We start from the raw sequence: 25,656 nt of genomic DNA, 5'->3' as shown, positions 1-25,656 counted from the left end.
AGCCTGGACACTGAGGTCCAGCTCCAAGAGCCTTCTGCGAGAAGCAAAGTTACAGGGAACCAGGCAGGCCTTCTCGGCTGTGGCACCTGCACTGTAGAACACCCTCCCATCAGATGTCAAGGAAATAAACTGTCTGATTTTAGAAGACATCTGAAGGCAGCCCTGTTTAGGGGAGTTTTTAAAGTCTGATGTTTTATTGTATTTTTAATATTTTGTTGGAAGCTGCCCAGAGTGGCTGGGGAAACCCAGCCAGATAGGCGGGGTAACAACAACAACAACAACAACAACAACAACAACAGTGAGGCTCAGACTGAAAAATGAACCACACCAGCACCAAAAAAATTCTCCCTCCGATAGGATTCTTTACGTGCGCAGAGTAGCGTCGCTGTATCCGGGAGCAACACGATGACGATGATATTTTTAAAAATCCTAAATTATTAGCAGACACAAGTTAAGTGAAAGCAGCTCAACCGTGGACGGAAGTAGCGCCAAAGGACAGCGCTTGCTTGTGACAATAGCTTTTCTCTCTGAATCACGACACGAGGAGGGGAAAGGGAGGGGTTTCCCTCCAAACCTCCCCCACCCCACAACCCGAGAGCCCCCTCTCCTAAGGATGATAAGAGGGGAAATTTCCCGCTCGGTTTAGACGGGAGAGTCCGGCGTGGCCCCGCCCCTCTCTCCTCGCTCTGCCACCCAGGCAACGCCCGGAATGATGGACAGGAAGGCGGGCGGGCGGGCGGAGCATGCGCGCTTGTGGGAACAACTCTTGACACAAGGCCCGCCCTACGCCCCGGTCACTCCACGCCGTCTCGCTCTCCCATAGGTCACACGGCACACGTTGCCGTGGTAGCCGGGTGGGGGCGGGCTGGTTGTTGGAAGGAGGCCGAGGGACGCGCGACGACGCTGCTAGGAAGTGTCCAGGGCAGCACGCGGCGGGGTGGTGGGATTTGGGGGGGGGGTGTTAGAACAAGCCGAGTCAAGGCAGCTGTGCGAAATAGATTGCCGAGTTTAGGACAGGCAGGGTGAGGCGGCCGCCTCGAGCATCAGGATCCACATAGTCAAAACAAAAAATTTTTTTCCTTCCAGTAGCACCTTAAAGACCAACTGAACTCAGTTGGTCTTTAAGGTGCTACTGGAAGGAAAAAAAAATTTTGTTTTGACTATGGCAGACCAACACGGCTACCTTTCTGTAACAGGATCCACATAGAGAGCCTTGTGGTGACAGGAAAATAGTGAACCCCATTCCCTCTGCATGCTGTTCTGGGGTTTTTCCCTCCATTGGTTTTGGGGGAGGAGAGAAAGGGAAAGTCCCATTCTGCTAGCAGGAGCCCTTCTTGTTGTTTAGTCGTTTAGTCATGTCCGACTCTTCGTGACCCCATGGATCAGAGCATGCCAGGCACTCCTGTCTTCCACTGCCTCCCGCAGTTTGGTCAAACTCATGCTGGTAGCTTCAAGAACACTGTCCAACCATCTCGTCCTCTGTCGTCCCCTTCTCCTTGTGCCCTCCATCTTTCCCAACATCAGGGTCTTTTCCAGGGAGGCTTCTCTTCTCATGAGGAGCAGGAGCCTTAGCAAACTGCATTAGTTGGATCCATCCCATTTCAGTGGTACCTCAGGTTAAGTACTTAATTCGCTCCGGAGGTCCACTCTTAACCTGAAACTGTTCTTAACCTGAAGCACCACTTTAGCTAACTGGGCCTCCTGCTGCTGCCGCGCTGCTGGAGCACGATTTCTGTTCTCATCCTGAAGCAAAGTTCTTAACCCGAGGTACTATTTCTGGGTTAGCGGAGTCTGTAACCTGAAGTGTATGTAACCCGAGGTATCACTGTAGTTGGCTGGGGAAACCCAGCCAGATGGGCGGGGTATAAATAATAAATTATTATTATTCTGGGTATAAGCTTTCGTGTGCATGCACACTTCTTCAGATAACAAAGCTTATACCCAAGCTTATGGGAAAGCATATACCCAGAACAAACTTACTTGGTCTCTAACCCTGATGTTGGGAAAGATGGAGGGCACAAGGAGAAGGGGACGACAGAGGACGAGATGGTTGGACAGTGTTCTCGAAGCTAAACAACAAGGTGCTACTGGACAATTTTTTTAAAAAAAATATATTATTTCAACTGCGTCAGACCCAACACGGCTACCTACCTGAATCTATCATCATCATCATCATCCAATGCTACACCAGTGGGGTTTCTCTGGGGCAATGGAACTTGCATTTCCTCCCATCTTCTTATGTACTCCCAAAATCATCTCTGCAGGGGTCCCTTTCCAGTGCCATTTTTTTCTAGAAAAAGAGGTGCAGGGACTCACCATGGAATGCCTCCCTTGTTTTCTTAGAATGGCAATGGTGCCCACCTGAGAGGTCCAGGAATTCCAGCAAGTTCCAGCTGGGGGAAAAAAGGCCCTGCCTTCAACCGCAGGTCTCACAGGTTGAAGATCAGAGAGAAATGTTGGCTGCTTTTTGACAGTTTACTGTCTGAGCATGCAGAGATTTATCCCAAAGTTAGCACTAAGCGCCACAGAGGTAAAAGCAGAGATAAGCTTGTCTCTGGCCTTAGTGCATAAGTTGCCAACTTTCTAAGCCAGTAAGGTATATTTGGAATTTTGAGAAATGAGTTCCCTGGTGGTGTGGGAAGGCACAAAATTCTTGCCACAGGCAAAAGAGCAGAAAAGAGACATGGCCGCAAAATGGTGGGTGTCCAGTGAAATGTGGGCTTGTTCAGTGTAAAAGAGGCAGAGCCAGTGCCTTGTGAATTTGAGGAGATACCGTATTTTTCGCCCCATAGGACGCACCAAGTTTATTGGGGGGGAATAAAAAAAATATATTCCCCCCCCAGCCGCGGCTTCAGCGCACCCCACGCTCCGGTTAGCAGGCTGCTATCCGCAGCCTAGGGAGCCTTGCGGAAACTCCCGCGGGCTCCCCAGGCTTGCTGATAGCTTCCTGAAGCCTGGAGAGCGAGAGGGGTCGGTGCGCTCCGACCCCTCTCGCTCTTCAAGCTTCAGTGAAAGCCTGCATTCGCCCCATAGGACGCACACAGATTTCCCCTTCATTTTTGGAGGGGAAAAAGTGCGTCCTATAGGGCAAAAAATACGGTATTTACTGAGACTTCATGGGCACCATAGGAGGTATTGGCAACTTCTGTGTTAGTGCTTGGATCTCCACATCTGACATGACAACAGGTGAGTGTATAGCGTGGCAGGCCTATTTGGAACATGGGCTCAAGGTTCCTTCCCCACAACTAATATGTAGTTTTCTTTTGCTTTCTTTTAAAAACTTTGTAGTTATATAGACTTTATTATAGATTGTGTAAAATCATTTAAGTGATATATAGATAAGAGGTATATATCTAACACTTAAATGATTTTACACAATATATATATAGCTATCTATAGTCAATTCGTTTTCCTGCATTTTTGACCTGCCTTTCTTCCATCATAGAATGCAAGGCAACACATGTGCTCCTTAAGTGGTGTTGCATCCAGGTGCTGGCCTGACTGATTTGCATAGCTCCAGCAAAGTGGTATCCTCATGTGCTTTTGACAGTTTCCAGAAAGGTTTACAATCCTTGTTGTTGTTTAGTCATGTCCAACTCTTCGTGACCCCATGGACCAGAGCACACCAGGCACTCCTGTCTTCCACTGCCTCCCGCAGTTTGGTCAAACGCACGCTGGTAGCTTTGAGAACACTGTCCAACCATCTTCTAATTGGAAATAATGCCCCTTGAACTCAGTGTGGCTCATTTCTCATTACTGAAGCACAGGATCATCCTTCCAAATGTTAAGTACGTCTGAGCATGGGGAAAACCAAAACTGGTTATTATGGTTAACAACAGGTAACACATCTGCCAGCTGTAAATAATTTTTGCACATTTGTTCCACTTTGAACATTTTGTTACAATTGAAGAGTAAGTTTATTAATGTGTTAGTTCTTAGTTTATTGTTTTGTTTTGAATAATTTACAGAATTTTTATGGTATTTTTATTGATACATTTGTTGTTTTATACTTTGAGTTTATTTTAAACAATCAAGTGGTGTATAAAATTTATGAAATAAATAAATAACAGTCAACATACAGTGTAGCAGTTTTCCAAAATGGAAAGACTAATTTTCTGTTATCACTCACTTGCAGGTGTCTGTAACTACCATCACTTTTAGGCCTTTATTCTGTATTTGTACCAAGAATAAGGTGGTACCTTACTGGTGGGCAAGAAACATTTTCCTGTACCAGTCTTGTATAGGGTATGAGAAGTAATCATGTTATAGACTGGTTTCTTGCTCCCTTGTAAACTGCAGTTATGTATTTTTAGTTCATTTATATCCTGCCACAAACATTTGTTCAGAAGTATACAGAAACATCAGCACAGGTTGCTAGATTTGCAGCCAATCTCCAGTTTTGCCCAAGCCCCCTTTCCAATCTTAAAAACATTCAGCTCTTGTGCACACACAAATGAATAACATTCATATGCATCATACAGGACTGAATAGGCATTACACAAGTGTTGGGTTGTGTGCTCATTTAACACAACTTACCACTTTGCAGCAATGCAGCTGTTTGCAGACTGCACTAATTCAGATATACAAGTTGGAGTGCTCAATGTTTTAAAAAACAGAAGCCCACATATACACCAGACACAGATTTCTCAAACACGAATTTCTCCATCATCTCTCAACTGGCAGTAAATCAGTGCCAAGCCACCTGTGCATCAAGTTCTCCCACAGCAATACTTCAACAGACTAAGTTTCAAAACTCAACAAAAGTATCCTAAGGCAAAGGCACACATTTTATTTAATGCATCTGATAGTACATAAAACATCAATCAGTGTGGTGCAATGACACAGGGCAGTATGATACTCAATTTTCAATTCCTTTCATGCTGCAACAGAATGACATTTTCTTTCCATTATACAGATATCCGGTGTACACGCACACAACTATCCACACACATTTAAGGTAACATTCAGTTAAAACTGTATAACCAAAAAGTTTGGCTTTCTGGAAAAAAAATGAGACAAATCTGTCAGTGTAGAGGCTTAGAAGATTTATAGGTGCATGTTTGCAATTTATTTCTGGCCACTATGCAGTTACTGAACCATATTTTTTCACGAATATGAAACATAGTTCCCAATATGGAACAGTGGATAGACTCCACAAATTCAAATGCCATAGCCACTACCTTTTCCATACAGTACATACATATTCTGTTAAAGTTCTAGGTTTGCCATTTATTTAAGAAAGCTGTTTGAAATTAGCTAACATAAAACATTTTAGACAGTACAGACTTCAACCTGTAAACCCACAGTGTCCACAGCTATCATCCTTAGGATGTAATAGTGTAACTGGCCTTTGGCCTCCCCTGTTACATAATAGTCCAGAACTATAAGCAAGTTGTTCAAAAAAACATAGTATTGCAAGCAGCACTGAACACTAAAATCAGGAAACAATATTTTCATCAAAACTGCTTAGAAGTTACTTTTATCAAATGAGGCATTCATCATTATACAAACAAGTTTTATTAAAATCATAAAAAAATATATTCTAGTTCAATGGTAAACATCTTCAGTAGAAATATACAGGATTGTGAGAAGTCAGACAAATTCCTATAATCTGCACACAGAAACAAGTTGGGAAACAAGAAAAAATGGGCTCAAATCCTGAATAGCATTTGCATACAGATGATGACTATGTTTATATAACATACCAAAAAATCTCCTATTGAATGATTTTATCTATGTAGCAACATCAAAGAACATGTGACAATGGTTTAATTGACTGTTAATGAGAAATAAAGAATGATTTGTCACTTGTTTGTCACAGAAGCGTGGTCAGAAGTGAGGTTTGATTTCATCACAGGACTGATGCAGACTGATTTCTGAACCAATCATAAGAAAATGGTTTGCCAATGTCACAGTAGATGGTTCTCCTGATATATAGCACATGGTAGCAAACCTTGCTTATTAAATATGTGTTTGTGTGAACATTAAAAACAACTCAGTAAGCTGTAATAGCTAACTTGTGATTTAATTTATCATACAGTTTGTGTATGAAACAGGGACATCCCTGCTATCTGATGACCCTGCCATTGTGTTTCTAATGAAGGTACTTGAGGCATCTGTTTTAAGCATTTTTCCCCATCAAAGGCTTTAAGTGTAGTTGCTTTAAATAAGCACAGAGCTTTTGTGCATGTGATAGCTTCCCATCTGAGTGCAGTGTTAAGACAGCTCCATGCACTCTGGGAATGAACCAAGTAGGGGAAAAATTGTGCTTATGGCAATGTCTGCCGGTTGGTATGGGGCTACTAGATACAAACTATGTTTGTAATCAGCAAGACTTTCAATAGTATATGGATCAATTTTTTATAGTGTCTTACAGACTTTCATCAGCTTGGACCATTTAAGCAAATTGTGAATGCTTTTACAGAATCCAAATGAATAGTAGGAAAAACCACACTTAAATATTAATATAATTATATAGATTTCACAAAATTCCTATATAGCACAACCAACAGCACATAATAAAGGGCAGAGGCTCTTACTGCTACTTGCTCACTCTAAAGTATGGAGCTTAGAATGTGCTTTCAGGATTGCAGTCTATGTTTCCATTTGTCTCATTTACAGAAAATATTTCATTTCCTACTTCTCTAGAAGATAGCCTGGGAAAGCAGAAAGGGAAGAAGTTTCTAAATGGAAGCCTGAAAACAGTGCCCTGAAAGCAGTTCAATGAACCCAGTGGGGCTTCAAAATTATTTTTACTCAAGCTGCAACTGCCCTCCATGCTGCATGACAAAGATACTTCAATCAGTAAGGAGTTTAAAAACCTGCATGATGACATAAAATTCAGCTTGGTCAAAGTAAAAGAAGTAACACTGGACTTCTGGAAGCCAGCTGCAAGAGTCTAGTAAGCTCTTTGGGTTTTACAATGCTTCTCTTGAAAGGTTAGCCATTTTTCTAAACCTTAATTATAATTGGATATTTTATCACACAGCTGTGCTATTTAGTGATTATGCACATCTGTTATACTAACCACTGATGAAGTGTCTGTTTATGACATTGAAGAGCCAGGTTCAGCTTGTTTTGAAATAAGAAAAAAATATTGGTTGTTTGTTATACTACATAATACAAGAAATCTGACTTAAATCTGAAATGATATGCGGCTCTGCTCGTTAAGCATTCATTTTTAGATTCATGAAACAGTTAATTGTATCTAAACCAACATAAATCAAACTTAAGCACCATGTGAAGAAGATTTAGTTTTGAAACTTACTTTTCAGGACTTCAAGAAGCCATGTGTATTTATATATAAATAAAGCCAGCTATGTGGGGTTTCGTATTAGGTAATTCAGGAGACCAATTCAGCAAAATCTGCCTTAATAGACTGCCTTCACAGTCATTTTCAAATACACAGTGTGGCCTCAAATGAACTAGCAGTTTTCCAAGATGAAGATATTCATTGATTTTATTCTCTTTCCTTAAACACTGTGTTTAACCATAGTTATCCAAATTATGAACTTTTAAAATAGGAAAACCATCTGAAATTACTTCTGAATAGACATTTCAGACAGTTTGGGAATAGTGTGCAAAACATTTTCTTAAAAAACAAAATGAAAAACCCCTAACACAACTTCCCGCCCAAGTCCAGAAATTAAAGTTTCTAAAAGCTTTATACTTAAATGAAATATTAATTATATTTTAAAGCTTCAAATAAAAGCAATGTCTGATTTATAAGCCTTCCATAGCATTGAAGGATTTGTACTTACATTCAAGAGTAAGACAAATAATTTTTCAAAGACTGAAATTAATAGTGGAGATTGAGCATCTAGGTTAAATAAACTAAAACTCATGTTGAAGTACAGTGTTCTCACCATAACTTTGTTTTGATGAATTTTTAAAATATATTATTTCAACCAGAGTCCTTTAGTGAACACAACTCTGGTAATGGAGCATTTTCATTAATCACCAAAGTCTTCAATTAAAAGGTTGCTTTCACGTTCTATGCTCCTCATAACATTTTTGATTTTCTTTTTCTAGGTGATGTACCCTCTTCAAATTTTACTGCTCCATTGACCAAGTTAGCTGCAATAAAAAGAGAAGATTAATGCAACACCAATTTGTATAAACACAATATTGTAATCTCCTAAATTGTCAGGATTAGACTTGGATTATTACTTAAACATCCAAGTTTTATACTGGGTACCTTCTATTACATATGTCATAAATAATCTCAGTTCCTTTGTCACTTTCTTCTGCTACCTACCTCTGCAACTTATTGAAAATTCTCCCCTCTGAACATGTCATGGCATAGTCCTTTGAAGAACCATTCTTCCAGCAAATATCCCAAGCTTCACCTTACCAAACTGCTAGACTCCCCATCTCCAACTCAAGGATAAATTTGGAAGAAAGGTAGGTGGATATTCCTATTTCCCCATACAGCTTCCCTGTTCCCCCAATATTTGCTCCGAAACATTCTGATAGTTGGGAGGCAGCACCCGGGGCTGCAGGAGGGAGGAGGAGAATAACCAAAGAGCGTGTGAATCCCTTTTCTGCTCACAAGAGGACTCCACTGGAGTCATCAAAGGTACACAACCCGAGTTAAATCAGGGATTTAAAAACAACTAATAGTGCAATCCAATACAAATCAGTATACTCAGAAATAAGCTTCATTCAGTCCACTTAACATGTTAAGCATACACCACGCTGCAGCCCTAGATGAAGTTTGCTTTAGACTTAGCCAACAAGGTATACTCTGTCTCTACAGCAAGATGAATGGACTGAGCAAATTACATTCTAAAGGTAAAGGTAAAGGTAAAGGTACCCCTGCCCGTACGGGCCAGTCTTGACAGACTCTAGGGTTGTGCGCTCATCTCACTCTATAGGCCGGGAGCCAGCGCTGTCCGCAGACACTTCTGGGTTACGTGGCCAGTGTGACAAGCTGCATCTGGCGAGCCAGCGCAGCGCACGGAAACACCGTTTACCTTCCCGCTAGTAAGCGGTCCCTATTTTATCTACTTGCACCCGGGGGTGCTTTCGAACTGCTAGGTTGGCAGGTGCTGGGACCGAGCAACGGGAGCGCACCCCGCCGCGGGGATTCGAACCGCCAACCTGACGATCAGCAAGTCCTAGGCGCTGAGGTTTTACCCACAGCGCCACCCGCGTCCCTAAATTACATTCTATAACACACCAACTCCAGTGCTAAGAAACCAAGCAAGTAACATGCTTTTCACTGGAAGTTGCCACTATAATATTGCACATTCAGCCATCAATTGCTACATATACAAATCATGCTAAACTTTAGCTGTTAAGCAATGGTTTAGTGCAGGTGTGGCCAACCTTTTTCAGCCTGAGGGCTTCAATGAGGATTGAAGCCTTCATGTCAGTAGTGGGCATGGCAAAGACACACTTAAACAGACCATACAGGTAGCACACTTATGTTCACCAGATGATCACACAGGCACTCAGCAGAGGAGAGAAGGAGATTTCACTCCATTAAAGCACTGGGGCAAAAAGATGGGGGAAATGAAGGAGTTTCAAAGATCTTACTTCTGAAAAGTCCCACTTCTTCCTCTGGTACAGTGTCTTTGTTAGGAGCTATAAGAGAGAAGGAACACTCCTGTTTCCCAAGCCTCTCCCATAACTTTGAACAGTGGCACTGTGCACTTTTCAGAAGTAAAATAAGCCACCGAATTTGGGAAGAGGTCACGCCTTCAGGAGGCAGGGTGGGATAAAAATTTAATAATAATTATTGGATCATATGTTTATTGCAATGTGCATGAGCTGAATGAGCCCAAGCTCTCCCCCCACCTTAATTTCAAAACAAGCCAACTTTGAACCAAGAGTTATGAAGCTTGTCTAAACCAACCATACTTGAGTTAAACCTTGATAGTGGACTTTCCCACAACAAATTGAGATTAAGGAATATGATGTCAAACACTGCCAAACTGGAAAAGTAAATGAAGTCAAATGTTCTACCAGGAAAGGGTGAGGGGAAGCACATGAGCCAGACACTCACTCCAGCTCATGTTTATCACAGTAAACCATGGTTTAGAACAACATGCCAATGTGGCAGTTATATTTTGTGACTGATAGCAGTATATCAGTATGATGAATATACCTACCTTTGGATGATTCTTTCCTTGTTGGTTTAACCTTTATGTTTGTTGTTTTCTTAGGAATTTGATTCTGAATATGCTCCCTCCATTTCTTTAATTGGAAATTAATGAATTTCCACATCATCCAAGCTTGGGTCAAACAGATTGCAGCCAGACAGCTAATTCTAGTAAGTTGAAAAATGTTATATGGAAATTAATACAACTACAAGCACTGAACAATAAATATGAAAAGTTTAGAAATAATGCATTAAATTGGCTCAAGTTATGTTGGAGGCAAGCATGTTTGAAATTATCTACATTTATGGAGTACTGAAAGAAAAAAAATTACTCAAGACATGCAACCGCACCTTTGTTAAGAGGGATGCCACTTTCCTGTGCTTTTAGAAGCAACCTGATGTTTCTGAGTGATATGGCTAATAACTATTAATAGACCTAACAAATATGGAGCAATATCCCTCCTGTTTCCAAATACAAGTTCAAGCAGAGGATGAACTTGTCAGAGACCCCAGGCTGGTCACTGCTGGAGACAGAATGCTGAAATGGCTGGAACTTATTTCAAAACAGAAATTCATATATAGTTTTGCTATTTGAGCTATCTAACACTATTCCATGTACTTCTGATTTATATCTTTCTGCGCTTGCACAAGAAGAAGCTACCAGCAAACTCCAAATAAAGAGAATATTCCCAATGTTCTGGGACAGAAGCAACAGCTGCCTATATATCAAAGGGCATATTCCATAATTTACCATAGCTGGCATTGAGTACTGTTGTGTTTCTCCTTCCCACCCTGAACCCAGGAGGGACCAAAAATAAAGGGGGATGTTTGAGTACACTTAGTGGGCATTGAATGCTGGCTATCTACTGGGGAGGGAAAGAACAGAAAAAGAATGGAGTGGATGAAATCCTGAACAGAAGAACTCAAGATTGCAACATTTTCGTGCAAGGTCCCGCTTGATCAATTAAGATAGATTTCAGATATCTCACACAAATTACCTATCAACTTAATAAATGTAATATTTAAAGGAGCAATAATAAAAAACCAACAGTACATTTTCCTGCAAGAATAGCTAGTTCTTTGCCATTTGTTAAATTCACTATACCTAAGAGTTAGTATGTTGAAGTTTCCTTCTGCTATGGAAAAGCCAGGATTTTCTGCTCTTGCTAGACCAAATCCAAATGTGAGAACTGACAAAGTTAGAGTCAGAAGGCGAGCCAATATGAACAGTAGAGCCCAGAGGGTAAATCTGAAAAGAAATTCACAGTAAGTATTTCCCCCCAAATCAGTTGCTTCATGAACGCCTTAAATTACCAATTTTTTTTAAAAAACTGGGTCTTATAAACAAGAATAATGTTATACAAACAAGTATACAGAGTTTTCTCACATCATTTGTATATCACAAAAATAGCATAATACAGTGGTACCTCGCAAGACGAATGCCTTGCAAGACAAAAAACGCGCAAGACGAAAGAGTTTTCCGTTTTTTGAGTCGTTCCGCAAGACGAATTTCCCTATGGGCTTGCTTCCCAAGACGAAACGTCTTGCGAGTTCTTGCGAGTTTGTTTCCTTTTTCTTACAGCCGCTAAGCCGTTAATAGCCGCTAAGCCGCTAATAGCCGTGCTTCGCAAGACGAAAAAACCGCAAGACGAAGAGACTCGCGGAACAGATTTTGTCTTGCGAGGCACCACTGTAAACATGGTAAAATATTTAAAACATGTGTTTCATTATTAGTGGTCAATGTACAAGTTCTTGGTTCATGAATTGGTTTATAGAAGATGCATTCACCATGGTATGTTTCCCCTTTATCACATATACAGCACAACAAAACAATGACAAGAATCCGCCGACAGCATACGAATCAATCTGGCTAACCTGATTCATAAATACACACTCAATCCCCCCCCCCCAAATTCTCACTACAGCCAACCAAAGACAACCAACCACACCCTAAGCCACCCCAACCACTTTCACCACCAAAGAAATACAACTAGTGAATATTAAGAAAACCCATACAAGTAACGCTGTCACACACCCCCACTAAGTAGAAGAATAGAAGCATAACCACCTGACCCCACCCCCTCCCCTTTTTTCTTCCTAATTGTTTTTGTCCCCATGTCAGTTTCAGTTTATTGGTTAGTTTTTCTAATAAGGCTGTTTCCCATACTATTTGATACCATTGGCCCATGCTTACTCCTGACAGGTCTCAAATCCAAATTACCAGATTTTAAGTTTCCTGAATACTGTACTGATAATTATCCTAAATAGCTGCTTAGAAAGGGCATCTAACAGATCCCATCATCGGAAGCCCCCGCAAGGACTTCCACTTGTGCAATGGGGCTTTCCTCCATCCTCCATGCACTCCAGCAAATTGAATCTAGGGGTAAGACTAGAGAAACCTAGAACAGCACAAGGGGGATGGAAGAGGGGGATTGTTCCATCTGGCAAGCTGAAAAACTTGAGCTGATTGAACAATCAATATAGCATGACATTGAATTATTCTCAAGGAATAGCAGTGTTTTCCACTGAGTGGCGCTTTCCACATCATATTACTTCTGCAATAAAAGTTTCAAAAACTTGCATCATGTGGCACAGGGCAACCCTGCTGTACACATGCAATATTTTAAGGCTGCAAAAGACAGCTCATTGTGTAAGACAGGAAGTAGAGGAACATAGAAGTCCTGAGATTCCTTTGAATCTTGGAGGAAGAAATTCTATAGATACGGGACTACCACTGAAAAAGGCCTTCACCTAGTAACTACCAACCTGCTCTTTCCCAGTGGCAAACTAGAGAACTGCTCCAAGGCTTCTCTTAAGACCCAGGAAGCCCAAATAGATGCACACAACTAGTGAAATAACCTGGTCCCAAATCAAATGCTATTATGCTGGTAACAAAAGAGGTGAGGGGTAAAAGAAAGGGGTAGAGGGAGAAAATTAAAAGTTAATTTCATAATAGTAACAGTAATAATAAATAGAAATTACCCTTTTTGCTTATTCTCATCGCTGAAGTAGAAAAGGCGTGAGGCATGAAAAATAAGTTCCACAAGGTAATGTGGTACCAGCAAAATTAAGCCCAAGCGATGCAGACTGAAATATTAAAAATAAATATCTTCATCAATATATTAACACAGTTCAAGATATCAGTAACTATTAGGCCAATGCATGGTCTAGTTACAGTACGGTTTGTTTTGCTACAGAAAAATCTGTTTTCAAATCCCAGCTCAGCTAAGATCAAATTATCTAACCATTTTCCCCCAATTGTGTCATTATCCTTACACAACATATAGGTAGTAGGGTTTAGACACATTTACTGAACATTTAATTTGCATGCTATAAAATACAAAGTTTATAGATACAGGCACCCCCCCACTTAAGCACACCCCACTCAAGCACAACTGTTTTTACATGGGTCACTGCTAAATAAAGTGGGCTTTCCCTTGCTCGGGGCTACTACCCGAACAAGGGAAAGACCACAGCAAATTTGAACCCTTGAAGCAGCTGAAGGGGAGCAGACTGCATAGAGTCCTCCCAGCGTGCAGGGAGCTGATCGCCTGCTTGTTTGCTCACCTGACTGCTTGCTTGCCTGCCTTTTGGCTGGGCCAACACAAACACTCAGCCTCCTGGGACTGTCCACCTGCCTCCCTGTCTGGGCTGCAGCACAGCAGCACTGGAACATGGAGGCAGCACAGGTGGTGGGAAGACAACATGCCCAGTGGCAGTTGCTCTCAGCTGCCCTTCTCACCCCTTTGCCTGGTTTGCAGCCAGATGCCACAGCCAGGATGGCTCGGCAGTCTTGGGATGGAGCCTGCACATACTGAGTGCCCCAACCCCCCACTGGGGAATGAGGTGCCTGCTTTTTCTCTTCTAGACCTTGCTTGCATTTTGGATTGGGCAGCAGGAGGAGGGGAGGAAGCCAACTTGCCTAGCCCAGCCTTGTTCCCCTGATGCTCACCCAGTCCACCTCACTACTGCCTCTCCATGGGGGAGAGTGCCAACTTCCAAGCCTCCTTACTCTGGAGTCACTTCACCCACTCTCTCTCTCTCTGTCCCTCCCTTTCTATTAAAGTGGGGTGCTCCCCACTTTACCCGATTTCAATTATGCATGCGGGGCCCCGGAACGTAACCCCCGCGTAAGTGGGGGGACGCCTGTACTTACTTCAAAATGTAGGCACCGGATATGTGAACAATATAAAGACAGATGTAGTACAACTGTCTAGGAATATCTTCCTAGAATTATATGAAAGAGGAAAAGGAGACATGTTACACTTTAAAAAGACAAAAGAAACAACTCTGCGCAAGCTGTGTGATCTTTCATTGTTCTTCATACTTAAATTAAGAAATGCAGATTGAGTTGCAGGCATTAACTGCGTCATTTTGTCTTCACAATTTCTTCCAGTGCTATTTTCTTGGGTTCTGGAAAGGGAGGGCAGCAACGTTAAGTTTTCCCCATTTCATTCAAACTTCTCCTTGTTTGGAACACCCACCATTCTCTTTGTACCCAAGATCTAGTTTGCTGTTTTTTGGCCTAAAGTTTTTATATGGTAGAATATTAACAATAAAAATATGGTGAAATTGCAACTCATACCTTTCGAATCTTTTGGAAGTACAGTTCTGGCAGTGAATGAAGCCAATAGGCAATTTGGCAGATATAGAAGAATTTAACCTGAAAACTAAACACACACACAAAATAATCAAAAATTCAAAAACGGTGTTAACCTAACTCATTCAACCATTACACTCACCAGGGCAATTTTGACTCTGCTATCTAGTGAACAATGTGCCTTCTTCCTAACTTTCATGTTATGGGGGAGAGATGGGGGATAATCCAAACAGTTTCAGTAACCTTCCAGTTCTCATGCTGGGAGGAAGGCAGGGCAGGGATTGCCTGGGACAACATGGCATGAGCGAGCTGGCAGTAAAGCACACCATGCAAGTTGGAGCTAACTCTTTATTAGCAATAACACAATCTGTACAGACTTGGCAAAGTGTCAGGCCTAATGAGTACAGCAGCTCATCCCTGGTAAATCTTGCCCCATGGATCAGTTGCTGAGACTGAAAGTCTCCGCCTCCCTTTGCCCCTTTCATGCTTCATCTGGTTCTGGGAGACCGGGGGGAACAGAGCTTGTCACAGCAGGAGAGGGAGACACCTGTGACTCTTCACCAGCCTGGCTCATCTCTGCCTCTTCACCTCCTTCCTCCCATGCTTCAGCTGCTGCCTCTGATTCTGGATGGACTTCCCTCTGCCACAGACTCTCCTAGCTCACTAAGCCATGTTACCTCTTCAGCTTCCAACACCTTCTCTTCCTAGCATTCTCCCTCTGACTGCTCATTGTCCCACCAATGGTTATTCCCACCATTCCTCTGCATCCAGCCAGTCCATGACATCACCCTTACCAGGCTCCAGGGCAAAGAAAGTTCCATAGGAGTTTTTTGCCTGCCACTACCCAGCTGAAGTTGATATACTCTCCAAAAGAGAAATATGTGGGGAGAAGGAAGCTTCTTCAGCTGTTGCTGAGCAAAGGGGTTTTATTTCCTATAACCAAGCATCAGCTTAAGCTGGAATGCTCCTTTGCTGTAGGGGAAAGGCACTTGCCCCCAAGGCAGAAAGGGAGAGAAATCTTGCAACCGTATTTTTTGGCTTTGTTAGCAAAATCAGTCAAGAATGTAGACCTTGCTCATACAATTTGACTTTCTCGATTAAATTAATCTGCAACACTCAACATTCATAGAAAAACTCCCTAATATTTTATTTTAATGAATGTTTAAATATTATGTATACAAGTGAAAGATAGCAAGGGCACTCTACCACATACTGTAGCCTGACAAATGCAATCTCAATATGAAGACAGCACTTAATTGGCATAGTCTTTCAAATGTTCCTGAAAAAGCATACCATTGGATAAGAAGATCCCTCCTCTTATGGACAAGGAATTGGGGACAGGGTGTTGGCAACCAAAAATAGCTGTCACTACACTGGCAGTAGATCCCACTTGGATCTACATTTGTACTGGGGTTTTTTTTTAATAAACTATCAAGATATGGGTGTGAAACAGACAATGAAATAGGAAGGGCAGTAAAATCCCAAGCCCCTCTGAAGAGCTTCACAGTTGACTGGACAATGGAACAGCAGACTAAATTCAGCCTAAATGAAAACTAATGTACAATCCCACATACATAATGGAGTCTAAACTGCTTGCATTAGGAAAGATCTTGGTTGACTGCAAATAGATTCTATTTGCAAAGTCAAACATAATTTCAAATACTGGTAAATATATCATCAAATATTGTAAACTATTATATAAATCTAGGATGAATATTCAGATATTCAAAAGAATGCATGATGACACAGATTGTATAGGGGAAAATTTTAAGTGTATTATGGGGAAGGGGACATTGCAGATGGGACTTGTATACCTACTGTCCTCTTCATACATTCAAAATGAATGGTTGAAGAGGGTTAGTCTTATCCCCTGTCCCCCAATTCAAGAGAATATAACAGAGTCACAAGAGATGCAACTAAAGTAGACCAGCGACTGTTACAATTTCTTATGAAGGGAAGTTAAAAAAAATTCAGATATATATTAGCTTCTGGAGAGAGAAATGCAACTGAGGGGGATGTGACAACATAAATGTATAAAACTATGATTGGAGATTAGACAATGCAGAGATGTATTCAACCTGAAGAACATCAGAAAGTTAATTGAACAAGTAAAGCAAGATCCACTAAAATCAGATGAAGGAACACAAGAACAACACTTACAACATTCGAGAATGAGGGTAATCTTTCCACAACAAAGTTGGATTGGTTGTGAATTCTTCCTAATGGGGAGAAATATACAGGTAAAAGAAGTGATCATATATTTTGTGCTAACATGTATGTTGAAGAAATTCTAGAAAGATAACTTGACTTACTTACTGCAGACAAAATACTGGCTCCCCAGACAAATGAAAACAAGTAGAAAACTGCTAGTTGCCCTGATTCGTTGAATTTGCTATGCTTTGTTTTTGACAAGTGGAGACGTCTATTAATTTTCTAGAAATTAAAAAACAAAAACAGGAGCAAGAGTTTACATGAGTTAGGAAGTGGGTGTTTTTCTGTACTGATTACGCTATCTGGATAATCTAATATCAGCACAATGTCAGTGCTTCTCTTCTCTATTTGTATTCCATCTTCTCTATTTGTATTCCAATGCAATAAGGCTATAAATTGGACTTTTAGCCTTATTAGCCAGGTCAGTAATATGACTATCATCCACAGCAATTCTACCCTATCAGAGTAGCCCTAATACTCAAGTGTTTGTAAAAATGTAACACACGGTGCCCCATACTGGCTACTGAACCTCACACTGTGCAGAGCCCAAGATGTACAGTTTATGACATACTGTATAGCTAACAAGGGTAATAGGCAAGTTCCACCGGAATGGTGGCCAAGCATGCATACAATATGGTTACTGGTACTAGTATCTCTTCTTGACTGACAGAGAATCAATTTTCTGGCTCAGCAATGAGAGGACAGTAAGAGAAGTCTCTAACACAGAGACAGGGAAGCTGTGGGCTTCCAGGTGTTGATGGACTCCAACTCCCCTCATCCTTGGCCATGCTGGCGAGGCCTTATAGGAGTCAGATTCTGACGAGCCACAGATCCCCAACCCCTGCTCTAGCAAGCCTTGCAGTGACTCACTGAATGAACAGTTTGTTGATTTCTGGCACCGAATATCAAGTACTTCATGACAAGTACTAGATGTATTATTTAGAAAGCCATCTTAAGAGCTAAGAACTTATCAAACCCAAAATATGTACACCCATCTAATAATGGTCAACTTACATCTAGTATGTATTCCTGAATCACTGCATGAAGAATAATGGCTATAAGCATGTAGAAAAAGATGGTGGCCACGTCTTTTGGACCGTACTCATAGAAATGTACCAGCTCAGGCCTCTCATCTGAAATGCATAACATCTTATTACAACAGAATCCAGCTGTATAGAGTGCACTTGGAAAACCATTAGGCAATAAAAGAAAACAAAAATGGTTTTCATCAATGTTGCTTATCTTAGATCAGTTTTAGAAACTCATAAGCCAATCTCCAAATGGCACTTTTAGCCTAGGTTGTGGTCACCACAACAATATCTAGGCACTATTTCTCTCGGTGGTGTTTGTTGTTTATCCTTCATTTTATTATTATTTTCAGTTCAATACCGCTTTATATTTTAAAGAAAAAATCTCAGATTGATTTACAACACATTAAAACATCAAACAATCCAGAATAAAACAAATTCAAGCTTCAAGGAAAGTATTTCAGATCCTTCTGTAAGTGACATTTTACTTTCCTTTTTATTTCCAGACGTAATTTATATAGCTTCCCCTTAGCAGAAGTACTCTAGGAAGTCAGTATGGTATAGTGGTTAGTGTTGGACTAGGACCTGGGAGATTAGGGTTCAAATCGCCACTTAGTCAGGAAGCTCACTAGGTAACCTTGGGCCAGTCACAGTCTCTTAACCTACCTAAAAGGGTCGTTGCAGGGATTAACTGAGGAGGGGGGTGAATTAACCATGTACTCCTTGGAGAAAAAGGTGGGATATAAATGCAATAAATAAGCTCTTCTGCTTACCTGTTAAGAAAGCTGGAGGGGCCAGCCAGATGGAGATATCAGTTGCTAACCTGGCATCCAGAGATCTCCACGTGGTCACAATTGGACCCGCACCAGTTGCAAAGCGCGCCCAGTGTCTGGCTAATTTCTAATGTCTTAGATTTCTATGATGAATTCTTCAAGAAATAACTGGATAACAATTCAAGACTTAGGAGTATGGGCTATCTAGGATTAAAGGAATTTAAAAGAAAGTCTTCTCTCTTGCATTTTTAAGTCAGTGAACTTGTTAATTTTTTACAGCCTCAAAGACATATACATGCATAGGATCAGGCTGTACTGCAGACTCAAAAAGATTATAAATGAAGGCTGCAATCCTATACAAACTAAGGAGTAAGACCCACTGCACTCAACAGAACTTACTTCTGAGTAAGCATGCACAGGATTGCACTGTAAATAATTGGCATGAGATGTATCAGTGTTTTATTGCTTAAATCAATGGCCAGCCATGCAGATGATTTTGTTTTACTCTTACCTGTGGTGTATGTAACATTGTACTGAACAGTAATAAACATAATGGCATATTTGGCTGTAACCTAAAATTTAAAACAGAAGGCAAATTAGCAAGCGCTTACATCACTTACATGTTTCCTAAAAGCTGCCACCGTAAAGTTTTTATCCTTTGTTTTAACACACAACTTTCTGGCTTTCAGTCTTATTATATTTATATGCATCAGAGATGGTAAACATTCACTGGTTTTAAATTGGGCCATACCAAGGGCTGACACTGATGTAACACTGACAGTCCCTTAAGAGATCAGAGTCACAAGATTGTGTTCTCTGATGTGCAAATCCTCCCTCCTGTGAGTTTTACTCACAGTTAGTCATTATGTCTACAACTGATGTAAAACGTGGTTAACACACTAAGCTGGGTTTGATCATGAGGAGGACCCAAAGCTAAGTTTTGACGTTGGCTCCTAAGTTCTTGTTATGAACAAAGCCAGCTTAGCATTAGTCATGCTTAACATGTGCAGGCATCAATAACAAACAAACAAACAAACAAACAAATAAATAAGAGTAACCATAGGATAAACCAGGGCCTAAAATGATAGGAAACATGAGAGTCCAACCCCAGAACCATGGTTAAGGGACAAAAAGTGTTAAATTGGCAAAGGATCCCCAAAATACACATTAATACAATGTTTACATGCTTGCCATTTTATTTTTAATACACAGAAGCATGGACATTACATTCAGGCCCAAATCTCCTTCATGATGCAGGCACAGTTGTTCAGAGGATAGTTCAAGAAACAGGGATGGAAATTATTTCCTCAAGAGAGACCAAAACAGCATGGAAGCAAAGGTAAGTATCCTTTCCTGGTCTACCTTCAGCAACAGGCAGCTAACCAACACAGGCTTCTTTTAAAACTTTCCTGGATTGAATATTGCAAATGGAATCTTCTATGCCAGGACACATGCAATGATTTACAGCCAATGACAATGGTAGGATTTTTCTTAGTGTTTTTAAAGCCATATTCATTCCACTCAAATAAATAGGGAGACTACAAACACAAAATGCTTCTCTCTAAAGGCAGAATACAATTCCACATTCAAAAAAAAACCAACTACCTACAGGAATGAGGATCATCTTATGGTCACAGTCCACCAAGGAATTAAGTGCTACCCAATTAAGTCAACACCTCCCTAACTCTCTGCTAGTTTGTAGCCCAAATATTTAAGGAAACAAATCATTTTATTACTATGTAGCACTTGGTTGTTTGAGGAAACCATACACTCCATAAGGAAATGCATTTTAAGGCATCAGATGTGTTAAAAGAACAAGTATATGGATGTATAATATAAGGCAATATCTGCAGCTAGAATGTCACTGAGGATCTTTGCACCTTCACCATTAGCAGAAATAAAGAAAAGTATATAAATTGAATTAGAATGCTTATATTGCTACTGTAAATCCAACATCAAGTTCCATCTGGAAGATATTCACAACTTGAAAAACTGAAATTCCAGTCATAAACATAAGTCTATTATACACTTGTACTTAATGTATTGCAGCCTGATTATATTAACAGTCTGCTACAATTCTCCTCATACTAGCACTACATTGAGTTGTATTGATGAGCATAATTATGCCAAATCTTCTGGTTCTATTTTACTCTAAGACCAATTCAAACACCTTGCTGAGTGAAGGTAGAAACTGATTTCCCTATTGTAACTTTCCCGTTTTTACAATGGTCTTAGATTTTAAAAAAGCACCACTTCATTTTCAGACCATCACCTTAGCCATTGCAATTCTTTTGTCATATAACAGTGCTGTGCAATACCCAGATTACATGCAAACAGAGCAGTGAAGGTAAACCCTCCAAATGTTACTGGTCTTCAACATCCATGTAGAGAACCAGAGTTCCCTATCCCTGGGCTAAAGTTATGTCTAGATCCACATGTCTTTATGACTACAGTAAAAACTGTAGTGGAGAGGAAGTTGCTGGATCTGATCAACTCTTCCCTAACCCCCAATTGGTTGACCTTCCCCTGCTGCTCCCTGTGAACTTCCTCTGTATCCTTCAACATTCATATTTGTATGTTGTTCCAGGATCATAGCATTGCTCTTTCTCCCGATTTACTCCCCCGATCTGTTTACTAATTCCTTTGCTGTTAAGACTGCCTCAGACTGAGCTGGGATTCTTGAAAAGCACATGGGAGGCTTTTCAACCCTACATATCCCTCCCTCTCTTTACTGTTCATTGATTTGCCTGCCCACCTCTACTTAACATCATGTTTGATGGCATTTTTTGAAAACAGGGCACAACTGTGACACAGTCATTTTATATCAAATCTAAGGTGTGCAAAAGTAATTCTGAGTCTTTTTCCAAATTCCATTTTGCAGGTTTATGAGTCAGTGATGAACATGCTTATGTAAATTTGGCCACTCTTGAGACTTGACTGCTTAAAAGGCATGTTAAGTTGTTTATATTAACAGTATCCCATGTGGAAAGAACAAACATACACATCTTACACCTTTTTATCACAATTAGTTTACCTGCTGCTTGAACCAAATGGGGCAAAAAGCATTCTTTAAGCAATCAACCAACCACATTAACACAGCTTTCCATAACTTTTACACACCTCATTCCTTCTGAATAGCGTGCACCCTATTAGCTTTCTAATGTTGGTTGGCATCCATCTGTTTTGAGAGACAATGGAGTGCACCAAACTCTGCAGGAGTTTGGTGCTGCAGGAGTTGCCAGATGGAGGTGTACAAGGCACCATCCAACCATCTTAGGAATTCCACTCCGGATTTGTGTAGGGCTTACTCCTTAGCCTTTTGTTCTCCCAGCAAAATCCCACAAGGCAATGGAGCTTTAGGATCAGAGTTTTCCTTCTTCTAGATGGCCTACCTTCCCAGGTTAATAAGCCTCATGTGCCCCTCACTTCCCTCTACAGCACATGCAGAAACCGCCTTCTTGACTGTTGAACCCACTATTGGTCTCATCTGCTCTATGTGCTGGAGCCTAACTTACTGAGGGTTTGAGACCAATCGGATACCCACACCTGGTTTAGCTGCCAGCTGAAGCCATTTCTGGGGTGTATTTACATGCTGACAGCTTCTAGGAGCCACAGGTGACAGCTGAGCCCATTGCGCACAAACTATCACAGGAGCGCATGTCCCCTACCAAAGGTACTACGGCTCCCCTAACACTCCATACACCCTTTCTAATGTAGCATAGGGTGTATACTTGAATTAAGAACGCTGCAAACCCGGAAGTAGGTGTTTTTTTGCCTTGGAATGAGAACAGGTTTCGTTTCCTGTCAAGTATGATCCATTTGTAAATTGAGTCCCCTGTGTATACAACAGTTATACTTATGTTATAATCAATGCTACAATAATAGGTGTCATGCCAAATATACACCTAATAGCTGCATTTGGCATACCACACGATTGCCAACTCACATAAACATATGACAGTCCCTCAAAATGTACACATACAAACAATGCTTAACACAGAAAATGAGATACTGTACTGAGTTCTGGTCCTCCTCAAACTGGTGGCCCTCCAGATGTTTTGTACTACAACTCCCATCAGCACTGGCTGACTGGAAGAGAGACAACCAGATTGGAAAAGGCTAGTCTAGAAATACTAACCTTCAAATCTAGTTTCTCATTAAAGTTTAGTAACCAATGAAACTTGAGATTCCTTATACTGACTGAGGTCTGTTCTTATCGTACACCGTAGAACTGAGCTTCAGTGCTGAAAATAGATGCCAAGGCTGGGATTGCAACACTGTGTGACCAGCTCTAGAGAGCAGCCAAGCAGATTATACACACACACACTCTCTCTCTCTCTCTGGCCTTGAAAATGGAGGATGGGGCAATTTCGAATACAGTGGTAACTCGGGTTACAGACGCTTCAGGTTACAGACTCCGCTACCCAGAAATAGTACCTCCAGTTAAGAACTTTGCTTCAGGATGAGAACAGAAATTGCGTGGCGGCAGCAGCAGGAGGCCCCATTAGCTAAAGTGATACCTCAGGTTAAGAACAATTTCAGGTTAAGAACGGAGCTCCAGAACGAATTAAGTTCTTAACCCGAGGTACCACTGTTTTATGAACTTAACCCGTTCCGGAAGTCCGTTCTTAAACCAAAGCATTCTTAAACCAAGGCGTGCTTTCCCATAGCAGTAGGGGACTCAATTTACAAATGGATCATACTTGACAGGAAACGAAACCTGTTCTCATTCCAAGGCAAAAAAAACACCTACTTCCGGGTTTGCAGCGTTCTTAATTCAAGTTGTTCATAAACTAAGCTGTTCTTAAACCAAGGTACCACTGTATTAGTAGAGACAAGACAAAACATTCAGGGAAGGGGGGTGGGCTTTGCCTTCCACTTTGCCTTATCTAGCGCTACATTAACCCAAAGGCATCGATCGCTGCTATGCCGAGAAATCATTTAGTTGTGGGGTGTTGTTGCTCTTCTTATCAGTTCGACCACCGATAATTTATATCCCACCTCACCCCACCCCTCCCTCTCCCGACAGAGGGTCTCTAACATGTGGCTTGGCTTGCTTTCACGAGTCATCTGAGCAAAAGACTCCGTGCGGGGGAAGGGAGGGAGGAGCGGTAGGCGAAGCCGGCCTCGGCAGGGATCACGTCGCCTCCCTTTGCACAGAGGAAGAACGTGAACGGGCACACGTAGAGGGGGCTGGTGAGAATCGCCAAGGAAAAGGAAGTGCCCGAGCCGAGATTTCGGAAAAGGGCGGGGCCGCGCGCGGAGGAGGGGGGAGGAAAGGGGTGTGTGCCTCAGCCGAGAAGCCCGCGCTCCGCTACTACGCTGACCACCCTACCCGCCCCCCGCCCTCCTCCCGGCCTCGCTCGCCCCCAGGCCCTACACAGCGCTGATACCTCGAACATAAGCCCCAAGAGGAGGCCCATGGCCAGGCAGGACACGGCGTCCGCGTGGTTCTGGATAACGAACTCATGGCTCAGGACTGGCGGGCTCTTATTCTTCTTCCGCAGCCCCATTGCTGAGGAGGCTTGTGAGGCTGGGGAAGCTCCAGGCCCCAAAGTGGAGGGGAAAGAGAGAAAGAGAGAGATGAAGGATGAAGAACACCCGGCAGTCCTTTAAAATAAATAAAAAAACAACTCCTCAACAATCCCCCCCCTCACCTCACGCCTAGTAAACACCAACGACTTTCACCCCTTCCACAACTCTGGCCCGCCTCCTCCCTCCGGGGGTCGTCCAATCGCCGCGCAGGGTGAACGTGATTGTCGGCTTCGGCGGCTAATCGCTTGTCTCGGCTGCAGTTTGCCAGGGGCGGGGACTCGGGAATCGGGGAGGGAGGGAGGGAGGGAGAGGGGCGGTTGAGGAAGGCTGCCCGACGCTCGAAACGGCTGTTTGAGGAGGAAGGCGGGGTTCGCGTGAGTGACACCTGAGTGCGGCCACTCGTTGGCCCCCGGAGGTGGAGCCTGCGCCGGGTCCAGCCACCTGTATCACTTGCTCTGAGCTTTCGGGAGCGGAGGCAACATCCTGCGAGGAGTTTTTAAGTGAGAAGAAAGAGCGTCAGGTACCGGTTGTGGGTGGCGGGGCGGGCTTGTTCTTGTTTTTTTGTTTCCCTTATGTGGTAAAAATTCTCAAAATATGCGTCCTGGGCTTTATCACATAAAAAAATCCGAAGCGAGCCACTTTCTGAAAATAAGAAGGACGTGCAGACCCCAATCCTGAGAGGAAGCTTTTTCGGGGTTCTTTTCTTTCGTCAGAAATTTAGCCCTGTTGAACTTAGTGGGCTTTACGTCGGCCTGAATCCGGCTCCCAAGGCAGGGCCCCGCAGCTGGAGGAGTAGCAGAGCACGTGTTTCCCTTGGGAAAGTTCCCAGGTTTCATCCCAAGCATCTCCCTCAGAAACGTCAGGGGGCTTTGGGGGACGGGGGGGAATGGGTCATGGTAGATCTTGGCCCCCAAACCCTGGAAGGTCGGAGAAATAAACCGCCACAATGCTCAGCGTGGAGCAGTGGGGCTGCTATGAGGAGGCTGCTTTCCTTCCTTCACGCATCTTATCTGTGTATGGCCTGCTTTGTTGTGTTTGCTTCTTTCCAGAGCCTTTCTAGTCTTGCTTTTAAATCTGGATTTCCGCAGCAGCTCACAGAATGCTAAAACTCATATAAATAGCGCAGGCGAGAAAGGCGTCAGTTAATGAGGATTTCCACTTAAGATTTTGTTGACTTCTAAACGGGGCCTGCAACAAAATGTTGCAGTGTGAAGCACACTTCAGATTTCCAACCAGCCCCATCATTAGGCTGAGTGCGGAAGAAAGAAGCTGGGGGTGGGGAAACCCCCTCCCCTGCTTCTGCAGATCCTCCTGAGCCACCTGGCCATTCCATTCTGTTGGAGATCAGAGCTATGTGTGCCACAATTTGTTGTGTTTCCCTCAGTCGAACTTTTGCTATCTTCA

The 25,656-nt window shown here is 42.3% G+C and overlaps 1 protein-coding gene across 7 annotated transcripts; it reads right to left on the bottom strand.

The window, feature by feature from the left end:
• Positions 1–4,766: 4,766 nt before the first annotated feature.
• Positions 4,767–24,494, bottom strand: LOC128416435 (translocating chain-associated membrane protein 1-like 1). Of its 7 annotated transcripts, XM_053394195.1 has the most exons (13): positions 24,375–24,494; positions 24,111–24,259; positions 22,735–22,798; positions 19,229–19,289; positions 17,931–18,049; positions 17,022–17,138; positions 16,866–16,924; positions 14,691–14,775; positions 14,262–14,332; positions 13,088–13,192; positions 11,211–11,354; positions 10,116–10,273; positions 4,767–8,076 (listed from the first exon to the last, which is right to left on the bottom strand). In XM_053394195.1, exons 2-13 carry the CDS (start codon positions 24,185–24,187, stop codon positions 8,003–8,005), a joined length of 1,134 nt encoding a protein of 377 aa, XP_053250170.1. In that variant the 5' UTR covers positions 24,188–24,259; positions 24,375–24,494; the 3' UTR covers positions 4,767–8,002. The 7 variants fall into 7 exon arrangements, with proteins under 7 accessions (XP_053250170.1, XP_053250172.1, XP_053250169.1 ...); XM_053394197.1 differs by lacking the exon at positions 22,735–22,798 and having other exon boundaries at positions 24,375–24,492; XM_053394194.1 differs by lacking the exon at positions 24,375–24,494 and having other exon boundaries at positions 24,111–24,368.
• Between the last annotated feature and the right edge of the window lie 1,162 nt (positions 24,495–25,656).

This window comes from Podarcis raffonei, chromosome 6 (assembly GCF_027172205.1).
Source record: "Podarcis raffonei isolate rPodRaf1 chromosome 6, rPodRaf1.pri, whole genome shotgun sequence".
Taxonomy (NCBI): domain Eukaryota; kingdom Metazoa; phylum Chordata; class Lepidosauria; order Squamata; family Lacertidae; genus Podarcis; species Podarcis raffonei.
This window is presented reverse-complemented; position numbering and strand designations above follow the sequence as displayed.

Coding starts and splice junctions, on each gene's coding strand:
- LOC128416435 (XM_053394193.1), bottom strand. CDS start 21,981: ATGGTGCCTTGTACACCTCCATCTGGCAACTCCTGCAGCACCAAACTC. Junction 18,050..19,228: donor CAATGTTACATACACCACAG/GTAAGAGTAAAA, acceptor TATGCATTTCAG/ATGAGAGGCCTGAGCTGGTA. Junction 14,776..16,865: donor TACCCTCATTCTCGAATGTT/GTAAGTGTTGTT, acceptor GTGTGTGTTTAG/TTTTCAGGTTAAATTCTTCT.